General features: G+C 41.8%; 1 protein-coding gene across 6 annotated transcripts in view; it reads right to left on the bottom strand.

The window, feature by feature from the left end:
• CPAP (centrosome assembly and centriole elongation protein) overlaps positions 1-12,440 on the bottom strand; it is a 46,603-nt gene that overhangs the window by 12,774 nt on the left and 21,389 nt on the right. For 4 of the 6 annotated variants that reach the window (XM_081814695.1, XM_031037921.2, XM_006742306.3 and 1 more), the window contains 2 exons: positions 9,619-9,784; positions 2,969-3,211 (listed from right to left, as the gene is read on the bottom strand). In XM_081814695.1, the coding sequence (XP_081670821.1) occupies positions 2,969-3,211; positions 9,619-9,784 (409 nt within the window). The remainder of the gene's footprint in view (positions 1-2,968; positions 3,212-9,618; positions 9,785-12,440) is intronic. The other 2 variants (XM_081814696.1, XM_031037923.2) reach the window with 1 other exon arrangement.

The following is a 12,440-nucleotide window of genomic DNA, read 5'->3' on the forward strand; positions in this document are numbered from 1 at the left end:
AAGCCCTCCAAGCCAGAATGTGGGGCATTCTACAAAATAATTAGCCTGGTCTATTCAAAAAGCCAATGCCATTTAATAAAATGCTAAAGTACTAAAGGGTAAGATGCCATTATTTCTCCAATTAGCTTCAAATGGTCCAGCAAAATACATATACACAAGTGGTAAAATGTTAACAGTGGTCATATCTAGGTGACTATTCAGGTGTTCATCACACTATTCTTTCAAATTTCTGTTTGGGAAGCTGTTATAATAAAACGTTTGGGGAAGAGGCAAGAATTCCACTTTCTTCTGACTGCCACATCCTATCCTTCTAGCTCACTCCTCTAACACCCTAACTCCACCAATGTGTACAGCCTCCAGGGCCCTACAATTCACTGATCCATACAGATTTTCTATGTCCCTCAAAACCGTATAGCCTTACGCCCTTCTTGTGCAGCTTAAATCATGGTTCACTACAGTTACTCTGGCTGCATATACCGTTGACTCCCATGCCCCTCACCCACTTTGGGTATTCACCTGCATGATCACACCTCTTCTAAAATATAACTCTCCACCACCCTACAACCAAAAAGCAAACAAGAAAATAATACAAACAATTCTCACTTGAAATGTATGATCTCTAACCTACATTGGCCCCCAAAGCAGCCCAGGAATCAGGCTACACTTCCCCAGTCCCTTTGCTTTCCACTCCCTTAGACAACAATGTCACACTTTCTCCCATCTCCTCAAACCTCCTACACTTCTCCATCCTCACTCTCAGCTGATGACCAAGCTTCCTACTTCACTGACAATGTGAAGGTATTAGGAGGGAACTTCCCACCAGCAGACACCACACATCGAGCCCGGGGCTACACCGTCCACATTCTGCTATCGGGCACGTGCTGTCTATGTTCCTGGCCAAGTCCAGCTGCCCACCCGCCCTTCATTCCCTAAATCCCCTCGCCTCTCACTTATAAACATTGCTTCAACAATTCTCCCACTTTCTCCGGCATCAGCATTTTCCTCTTTACTGAATCAATCCTACCAATACACAAACACTTGTTAATTTTCCCATTAAAAAAAACAAACAAAAACAACTTTCCTTACAGCCACCACCCCATCTCTTTACATTTACTGCAAAACCTCTCCCACAAGCTTCTTATACTGTCTGAAACGTCTCTTTTATCCAGTCAGGCTTTTATCTTCAACGCATCCCTACTTGGTAAACCTAATGACTGTCAGTGCTCATCTAATTTAGCAGCAGCCTTTGACACCACTGGCCACTCTCTTCTCCTAGAAGTCCTTTCTTTTCTTGGTTCTCAGGACACCACACTGGCCTCCTTTACTCTATCCTCTCTGGCTAACCATTCTCCTCATCCCATCTTCTCACACTCTGGCTCAGTGTGTGGATCTCTTCACTACCCACACTTTCAGCGTTGATGATCTCTGCCAGCCCAAAGCTTTACCACACATCCTGATGAACCCCAAACTTCTAGCTTCAACCTAACCTTCTCCTGATATGTGCATAACTGCCCAGTTAACATCTCCACGTTTTCAAACTTCTCCTCCAAACTTCTCCAGTTAACTTCTCCACAGGCATTTCTAAAGCTGAGATCCTAATATCCATGCCTCCAAGAAATAAATACATGCTCTCTTCTTGTGTCTTACAATAAATGGAAACCCTATTATGTCAAAACACTACAATAAAGTTGGAAACTATTTTTGACACCTTCCTGGCTGTCATACCCCATATCCAGCTCATCAATAAATCCCGTCCACTTCTCAGCACTCCACTGCTGCTCCCCCAGTCTTAAGCCACTGTTCTCTCTGGTGTGAATTACTCCAACGGTCTCCTAACTGGTGTTCCGAATTGTGTGTATGCCCCTCCACTCCCTGTTCAGTCTACAGTAGACAGCAGACAAAGTAAGCTTACTAAAACAAAAGATTAAGTCAACTCCAATCACAGCCCTCCAAGCGCTCCCCTTCTCAGAGGAAACACCCAAGGGCTTACAGGAACTGATTAAGGCCCTAAGGTACTCTGCACCCAGCTCCCTCTGTCACATCTCCGGTCGCATCCCCTACCATTCTCCCCACTTACTCTGCTCTAGCTCCACCAGCCGCAGGCCATGCTCATGCTCAGGCCCACCAGGCAGAGAGCCTCTGGGCCTCGGGCTCCTCTCGGGCTCTGCTCTCACCCAGGCTTATCTGCACCCCTTTATTATATTTATATTTAATATATAATAATTATACATATTTAAATTAATATATTTAATAATGCGGGCCATTATTCAAATATCACTTTTTTAGTAAGGCTTTCCTTGGCCACCCTGTCTAAAACAGCAACACCCCCCACCTCAACAGTTATCATCCCCCTTCCCTGCTTTTTCTCCTTGGTTCTTGTCACTATGTCACACACCATATATTTATTTTATTATCTATCTTATTTATAAACCTCCCACCACTAGAATATAAATTCCAAGAGGGCAAGGAAGTTCATCTATTTTGTTAATTGTCTTATTCCCACTACCCAAAATCAGCGTCTGGCACATCATAATTGTGAATATAGATGAATGAAAGACCAATTATTTGATTCAAAAGGATCATATGCATGTGATGTGCTGCAAAAAAATTTCACTTGGCCTGTTTTAACTAAGATTATCTGCCTACTATACTATAATTCTTTTAAAAGAATTCTAAAAATGAATTTGAAAACTGCACAGCAACGCTCAAAAGAATTTTTCAATTGTGGTAAAAAATACGTAAAACTCACCTTCGTAACCACTGTTAAGCGTACAGGTCAGTGGCATGAGGCACATCCAGTACTCTTTTCCTCTTGCAAAACTGAAACTCTGTCCCCATTAAAGAGCAACTTCCCATTCCCACCCCTACCCCCAGCCCTGGCAACTACCCTCTACTTTTCGGCTCTATAAATTTGAGCGCTCAGATATTTAACATCTCCCTGACTTGACAAAACCGGCTCCAAACCTACCACGGGCCCATCTTTTTTTGCGGCAGGCACACAGGGACCTGTCCTGAGGCTGTTCTCAGTAGCTTCTGCTTTCTTCCAGGCATCTAGTCGGAATCTTTCCATCACTTTTATTTCTTCCCTGAGGTCTGTGTTCTCTCTGACCAACATTTCTATCTGGCTTCTAAGACGGCCATGTGTACTTGACCATTTTGCTTCCTTTCTTTTCAAATCTTCCTGTAAATCTGCTATCTGCTGTTTCAAAGCCTCTCAAAAAAAAACAAAAAACAAAAAAACAACCTAGGATTAAAACAATGCAATAGAAGAAAAGAGACACACGAACAAAACAGAAGTACTGTCCTAGCACAGACAGCAGAAAAGGGAAGGCTTGGTCAATCACATTTCAAAAATACCAAGTTCTTCATGAAAGGGACTGGGGTTCAGGTTAGAGACTCACCTTATACCATCAACAAAACTGATTCCAGAAGGAGGCAGGCACCACTTAGGAGTTCACTGCAATAACACTGTCATGAGGTAATAAAGGTCTATACTAAGCTATTGAAATAGAAAAAAAGATAAATTGGGGATTATCGGATAAAGAAAAAACTAATAGGAATTTATGACTAACTGAAGGAAGAGTTAAGGTAAAGGGATGATTAAAAGACTCAAAGTCAAACCATCAGTCCTGAAAACAGATTCTACTTGGAATTCATGAGAAGAAACTGGTTTTAAGAAAATGATTTGTTTCAGATGCACTAAATGACAAATGTGAAGAAACTCCTGGAAATATCTAGAAGCAATTTGCAATTATACAAACAAAAATCAAGATTAATGTCAAAACTAAGGAAAAATTAGTCACCTACATGGCTTATGTGGGTGCAAGATATGAGGAGTGCCTGAGAGCTGAGGAAGGAGCATGGGTGGAAGCAAGACCTCATTGCTCACCACCTGAGAACCTTACCTGATATGAGCCTAAGGGAAGTGAGGAGCCCTAAGCAGCTCATTAATACACATGTAAAACTTGACGTCTATCCATTTTCATGTAAGCCTCATGACTGCCAAAAAAGCAACCCCGTTACAGAAAGAGACTAGGGCTGGAAGGACCTCCCTTGGGAGGTGGTCACATCACAGGGAGCATGGACTCTGGGTTTGGGTGAGATCAACGCTCAAATCCCAGTTCCGTGTCTTAAAAGCTCTTCAAAGAAGGTATTAACCTCCCTAAACATCAGCCTCCCTATTTATAAAATTGTGGAGTATAACCAATAAATGAGCAATTTCTAGCTGGTAAGCATTATCATCATGTGGGCAAAGAGACTTATTAATATTAAAATGGTAACACGTAAGTCTAAATAGGTTAAGAATTCAAAAGCAAATAAGCCAAACAGAGAAAGACAAATACTGTATGGTATCACTTATATGGGGAATCTTAGAGAAAAAAAGAAAAAAGCCAACTTTATAGAAACAACAGAATGGTGGTTGCCAGGGGCTGGGGGAAAGGGAAATGGGGAGATGAAGGTCAAAGGATACAAGCCCACAGTTATAAGACGAATAAGTTCTGAGGAGCAGCGTACAACATGGTGACTACAGTAATAATACGGTGGTGTACACTGAGAGCAGATGTTGTTGCTGAGAGCAGATGTTGCTGAGAGCAGATTCTTAAGCATTCTCAGCACGCACACCCACACAAAGAGTTAACTATGTAAGGTGATGGATGTGTTACCATCTTGATCTTGCTATGTATATAAAATCATTACACTGTACATTTTAAATATACATGCTTATATTTTTCAATTATTCCTCAATAAGGCTAAAAAATCATTCAACAGCAATTAATATTTATAAAATACCTACTACCAGGTACTGTTCTGGGTCCCTGGAATACAAAGAACAAAACAAAGATTGCAAGGAGACTTGTGTTGAAGGGGACAGGGCCTAGGGAAGAAAAGGCAAGGCAGGCAGAAGAAAGCAGTATTGCGGGGAAGGGAGCATATGCAGGGAAGGGAAGCTGCAGTATTCAATATGGCAGGTCTCACTGAACAGAGACCTGAAGGAGGCTCACTGTGAGCCACGTGGCTGTTCAGGAGAAGAGCATTCCCAGAAGCACCAGTAAATACACCAGGGAGGAGGGTGCCTGGGCACAGTCGCAGAACAGCAAGCAGGCCAGTGAGCTGGGGCAGAACGAATGACACAGAGGGAAAAAGGTGAAAGAACATCAGATTATATAGGAATTTGAGGCCCATTGTAAGGACTGGGGCTTTTATTATAAGAAAAAAGTGGAGCCATTAAAGGGCCATGGGCAGAGAAGGGACGAGACCTGGTGTCTTTCCAGAAGAATCACTGGCTGCTACATGGTAAACAACTCATGGAAAAGACAGGGCGGGAGCAGAGCTGTGGCCAGCCAGTCCTTTAACTCAGAGATGGCAACTCAAGTCTGGGTACGTTTTCTGACAGAAGAGCAAGCAGTGTGAGAGAAAGAGAAGAGAACACTCCTAGGTTTCTGGCCTGAGCACGTGGAAGGTCAGGGATGCTGCCACCCGAGATGGAGAAGGCTGGGGAAGGGAAGTGCAGAAGTTCATTTGGAGACACATGGAGGTGAACTATCCAGTAGCTGGTCAGACAGACCAGACCAGCACATCGAGCAGGTCCAGGCAGGATTTAAATGTGGAAGTCTTTAGCATATGAATCCTAACTGAAGGCATGAAACTAGAGGAGATCATCCTCCCTGCTGGGTGGCCTCCACCATTAAGTTAAAGACAAGGAAAAAGCAAAAGGGGACGAGGCAAGGCACCAGCCAGGTAAGGGGGAAACCCAGAGCACCAGGTCTCCTGCGTGTCAAACGAATGAAAGCTCTGATGAGCAGTCGTGTGCTGCTGGAGGCCAAGTCACAGGAGGACTGCGAGCTCCCCATCAGGGAGAGGCTGGGGACCAAAACAGGGGAGTTTTCAGGGCAGTGGTGTGGACGGAAGCATGTGGAGAGAGAACAGGAGCTGAGATGGGAGATGGTGAAACAGACAACACTTTCAAGAAGTTTTGCTACAAAGAAACAAAGAAACAGCCCTTGTGACCGAGGAGTATGCGGGCAAGAGAGATTTTAAGAAGAGCAAGTGTGTACACTGATGACAAGGTTCAGTTGAGTGGAAAATGGATGGTGTTAGAGAAACAAGAAATGCTGGAGCAGGGCTGTAGGCAGTGAAGGGGTGAGACCTGGTATATAAGCAGGGCTTCCCCATAAGCACGGACAGTTCATCTAAGCAACAGACAGAGGCAGAGCACATGGGCTCAGACACCAAGGCAAGACCAAGAGTAGGATCAGTGGGAAGTTCTCAGCCATGTAGAAAGCAGGGTCTTCAGGGAGTAGGGAAGTTTGAGAAGGTGGGGGGAGGGCAGAGTATGGAATGGAAGAGTGGGAGAGAAGGGAAAATAGAAACAATATAGGCCCACTCATGGTTTGTGCTCATGACTTTAAAATGAGCTTGTTTCCCATTAAATTTTTCTTCCAGCTAAACTAAGTGTTACAGGCACAAAGATGAAGTAGGCAGGAAATGCCAGGCTTACAGTCTTGCCAACAAAATATCATGACTTGAGAAAGGGAATAAAGAATACACTTACAGAAATGATTAGAGTGACTGACTCTGGGGTTTAAGGACATAAGAGGGTGGGGAAAACCAATGAATTGGAAGGTCCTAAGGGGACCGAAAGATTAGAGTAATAAAGGGAGTGAAAAATATTAATATGCTTGGTCACAAAAGGCTAGAAAATAGGATTTAAAAAATAACAGCTAGAATGAATATGTGTGAAGAAGAGGAAGAGAAAGGGTCAGGATAAAAAAGATATGCAGAAGATAAAGTCAAAAGAAATTATTACTGATGGAATTTGAAGATGGAAAAGGTCTAGACCTCTTTTTATCCCAAGTGTGAATGGGGAAAAAGTCAAAAGAAAAGGCAGATTTAGCAGAAAGAGGGTAAGTTAAGTTTGAAACATACAGAGCTAACCAGCTCACTACACAGCACCTCATAGATCCTGCCCCTCAAATATCTTCTGAGTGAAGAAACAGATACACAGGTTGGTAACTCAGCAGAGATCTGACTGAACATCCATGTGTAAATGGTCAATGAAAACTCACTGCATGAAAATTAGAATAAAGTTACAAGATTAAGATAAAAGAATCAGCGTGAACTCATGACTTCAGAAAGACATCACCCTTCCCCAGCGGTGCCACTCCGACAGGCACCAACAGCAAGGACCCCACTGCTGCTGACGCCCGTCAGCTCCCTAGTAGGGCTCTTTGGACAATGGCTGATTTCAGATGTGGGGTAGGTTGAAGAAAAACAAAAGCAAAAAACCAGGTGATCTGAAATAACCAGTTGTTAGAGAAAGCAGGGATAATTTCAAACATCTAAGGGCAATGGCAAAGCTGAAGGACAAGGAAGCTCCCACCGGCCAAATTGGGGCTACTTGTTTATCAAAAAGGAAATTTTGTAATTAATTAGAGTAACTTGAATCTGTAAAAGGCTATAAATCAATAACGATGAATGTAAATTCCAGGAGGACAGAAATATCTTCTTCATCAACAATTCCCCCGTGCTCATCATAAAGGGTTCTCAAATCAATGTGTTGATGGAATGAACACCCGAAAGAAGAGTTAATACTTTTAAAAATAACTATAATATAAAAGAAGATTGAATATACCATCTCTGTTCTTTTAACAATTTAATAAGTAGAAGAGTAGCAATAAATACAGGTTTGTTTTCTATTAAGTATATATCTGTTTCTGAAGTAGTATTTGCATAGTATAAGAAAAAGAGAAAGTGTAACAAAAACAGAAAGAAATAATGAATACCCACTGTCACACAAAATAATCAAGTCTGAAAGGGGTCCAATGCTTAAGTCAACACTATCAAAGTAGAAAGAGCATTCAGGAATGAGTTCCAAAACTATGAAAAAGATTCTTAATACCTAACATACTAGATTCAATAAACTGAGCATTAACCAAAACATAACAGCACATGTTTCTTCCCACAAAAATAAACAGAATTAAAGACCCTAACTGACATGGCACGTGGTAACTTAAGCTTTAGGTATGCAGATGAGCTTGCTCAAAGAGGGTATACTACACGAGAGGGGAGAAAACAGAGGCTGGGACTCAATCTTACTAGTATTTACTTTTTTTTTTTTTTTAAGTAGGCTCCATACCCTGTATGGAGCCCAGTGCAGGGCTTGAACTCACAACCCTGAGATCAAGACCTGAGCTGAGATCAAGAGTTGGATGCTTAACCAACTGAGCCACCCAGGCACCCCAAAAATACTAGTATCTAAAATATGGAAGTTTGCATTTTATGCCATAAGCAATGGAAAGCCATTTAAAATTTTCCGTTTGATAAGTTGAAGTTTTACTTGTTTTGGTTTTTTTTTCTTTTTAAGATTTTATTTATTTATTTGAGAGAGAGAGTGAGCGAGAGAGAGCAGGAGCAAGGGGAAGGGGCAGAGGCAGAGGGAGAAGCAGGTTCCCCAATGAGCAGGGAGCCCGACGCGGGGCTCAATCCTGGGACTCCAGGATCATGACCTGAGCCGAAGGCAGTTGTTTAACCAACTGAGCCACCCAGGCGCCCCTGAAGTATTACTTGTAATGAAGTTCAGTATGTCCGTGTTTTCTTTATACTTAGTTCTTTGTGTCCTCTCTTAGAAATCTTTGCATATGCCAATGTCACAAATATATTCACCTATGTTTTTTTCTAGAAAGTTTACAGTTTTAACTAGAAATGCATTAGTTATTTTTATTTATTTTAAAGACTTATTTATTTTTATTTTAGAGAGAGAGTGAAAGAGAGCATGGGGGGAGAGGGGCAGAGGGAGACAGAGAGAGAAACTGGAGCAGACTCCATGCAAAGTGCGGAGCCTGATGTGGGACTCAATCTCAGGACCCGAGCCAAAACCAAGAGTCAGGACGTTTAACTGACTAAGCCACCCAGGTGCCCCTGCAATGGTTATTTTTAACTACTACATTCCTCTGATTCTGTCCATTCTAACTTTGAAATAAATAGGACTGATTATTTGGCCTATCAGTTGATAAGTTTTAAAATTAAACACTCTGTTAGTACAGGGGCCTTAAATCTGTATAAATGACTAGAAGTAACAGTATTTGGTGTAAGGGGTGTCAATCAGATCAACACAACATGATGCTGGTGAATTTCCAACTCTTGGCTTATTAATTCATCCATGGCATTACTGTAGTCTTTTTTTTTTTTCTTTTTGGAAGCCTTTAGTAAGAAAAGAACTGATATATTTTACTCTTTAAAACTCAGACTACAAAAAATGTTCCTCATGCAGTCTCAGATTACTTATTGAGTCAATGGATGATTAATAAATTGATACCCAGGGGCCCCTGGGTGGCTCAGCTGGTTAAGCATCTGCTTCTGGACTTCAGCTCAGATCACGTTCTCAGGGTCCTGAAATCGAGCCCCATGTTGGGCTCCACACTCAGCAGGGAGTCTGCTTAAGGAATTTCTTCCTCTCCCTCTGCCCCTCTCTCTGCTCTCAAAAAAATAATTTTTTTTAAAAAATGTTTAAAAAAATTGACACCCCATTTCTCTTTGACACATCATATAACTCTGAGATTCTTACAAAATTGTCATCCTTACTAACTTACATAAGTATAACATAACGAACTGGCATACCTGTATTTCTTCACGTTCTTTTTTATCTGGAAAAGTTCTTGCAACTGCAGTATACTTTTCAAAAACTTTGCGTTCCTTTTGTAGCTTCCTCATTTCCTCCTTTTTAAACTCTTCTATTCGAGCCAATTCTTTTGCTTTCTGTTGTTCAAAGTCTGTAATTTCTTTCCTAAAATGACCAAACCATGTTATCATTTAAAGGGACCATCTTAATGGACTAATCCACATGTGGTACCAAATGGAACATCAGTGACAGCCTGGAATGGAGGAGCTGCTGGTCTTGGTGAATCCATCTTCAATCCATAGTACTGAAATAAACTGTCAGTTAACTCTATAAAGCATTCCTCCAACAAATATTCATTGAGCACCTACTATGAATCACACACTACCCTGGGTACTGGAGAAACCACAGTGAAAAAAATAAACATCCTTACTTTCTTGGAGCTTCTCAATCTAATGGAAGAGACAGACAATAACAAGATAAAATATATGGCACATTAGAAGGAGAAAAATAATGCAAGGAATGAGGGTAGGAAATATCAGGGAGATTGAAATTATGGATGGGGTCATCTTGCTGAGATAGTATTTTAAGTAAAACCTGAAGGAACTGAGAGAAGAGCCATAAGAATATCTGGACAAAACAGCTCAGAAAGAGGGAGCACCACATGCAAAAGCCCTGAGGTAGGAATATGCCTGATGTGATCGAAGATCAGCTAGGAGGCCAGGGTGGATAAAACAGAGTGAGCATGAGACAGAAAAGTAGGAAAAACCGTCAAAAAAACAAATACAAAAAACACCACACAAACAAAAGAGAGGGACAAATGAATTAGGGTCTTATAGACCAGTGTCAGGACTTTGGTGTCTTAACTTAGGAGAATGTTGATCAGGGAGAGTGACATATCAAAATGGTGGAACAGGAGATCCCCAGCTCACATCTCCCTACACAAACAAGAAGCTGAAAGCCATATACAGATAAAAGTACTTTTGTGGGAGCTCTACCATCCAGGTAGGAAGTTGAGAAACCCCAAGCCCATCTGCCAAAGGACCCAGGAGGAGCCACACCCATCTGTGTCCCTGGTAACAGGCCCACAGACCTCAGTCATAACTACGAAATCTGAAACAGTCCTGTAACCTGGCGCTAGCCCTGCTGTATCCCTGGGTGAGCAGGGACCCAGCAGGAGGACACCAAGAGGCCAGCAGGAGGATGCTCAAAAACCTGGCAGGAGCCACACCCATTCTCACCCCTCGTAACAGACCCACTGTCTGCACACTCAACAGTGGACCTAGAAGCAGCCCCATGACTAGCTCCAGCACTGCTGGACTGTGGTCCTACAAGCAGTCCTGTTCAACTGGGGATCTAGTAGGAACCACATCCACCATGCCCCTGTGAAGAGACCCACCAATTACGGACTCCAGTGTGGACCCAGCAGTAGCCACACTAAATCCCATTCAACTGTGATCCTAGAATCAGGCCATCAGTCCAGGGATCCGCTTGGAAAAGGTCTTTACCTGCCAAAACTGGTCTGTAAAGACAGAGATTTCTACCCTTTCAAATGAAAAAATGTCAACACAAGGCTACACAAGAATCAGGCAAATGTGACACCACCAAAGGAAACTAATAAAGCTCCAGCGACCAAGCCCAAAGAAATGCAGATCTAAGAATTGCCTGACAATCAAAATAACTGTTTTGTGGTTTTTTTAAGATTTTATTTATTTATTTGACAGAGAGAGACACAGCAAAAGAGCGAACACAAGCAGGGAGAGCAGGAGAGGGAGAAGCAGGCTTCCCGCGGAGCAGAGAGCCCGATGCGGGTGCTCGATCCCAGGACCCCAGGATCATGACCTGAGCCGAAGGCAGACGCTTAATGACTGAGCCACCCAGGCGCCCCTCAAAATAACTGTTTTAAAGCAGCTCAGCAAACTACAAGAGAACACAGATAAACAACAAAATCAGGAAAATAAGACATGGAAAAAAAAACAAGAAGTTCAACAAAGAGATTCCACAATAACCAAAAGGTAGAAACAACCCCAATGTCCAGCTGTAAGCCAAGAAATGTCAAGGACTGACAGCAACCACTATAAGATAGGATAGAAAGCATAGCTCTGCTGATGCCTTGACTTCAGACTTCTAGCCTCCAGAACCATGACGAAGTAAATTCCTATTGTTTTAAGCCACTTAGTTTGTGTGTACAGTTGATCCTTGAACAACAGGGGTTTGAACTGCATGGATCCACTTATATACAAATTTTTACAGTACGGTACTGTAAATGTATTTTCTCTTCCTTATGACTTTCTTAACATTTTTTCTCTACCTTACTTTATTATAAGAATTACCTATCTTACACATGAAACAAACCATGTGTTAATCAACTGTTTGTTATCGGTAAGACTTCCCGGCAACAGTACACTATTAGTAGTTAAGTTTTTAGGGAGTCAAGAATTATATGTGGCTTTTTGGCTGTATAGGGGGATGGAGCCCCTACCCCCCATTGTTCAGGATCAACTGTACTTTGTTACAGTAGCCCTAGAAAATTAATGCACTGGCCAAGGTAGCACGTGAATTCACAGCTTCAAAATTCAATTTATGATCTCCTCACTAAGAGAATTCCCTTTTTAACTCATTTCTGACTATAATGGGTCATTTTAATTAAAAAATTTTATGTGGTTAAGATTTCAAAAAAAAAGAAAGATTTCACTTCCTTTTCCTTTATCTTGTTGGACTGACAAAAATTACTTCAAATATTTTATATATAATCTTTTTTTTGCCTCATATGCATTTATATTTTAACCAACTAACATATAATACAACTAAAATATATACACAC

Source organism: Leptonychotes weddellii, chromosome 3 (genome assembly GCF_054177405.1).
Source record: "Leptonychotes weddellii isolate Sample4059 chromosome 3, ASM5417740v2, whole genome shotgun sequence".
Lineage (NCBI taxonomy): Eukaryota > Metazoa > Chordata > Mammalia > Carnivora > Phocidae > Leptonychotes > Leptonychotes weddellii.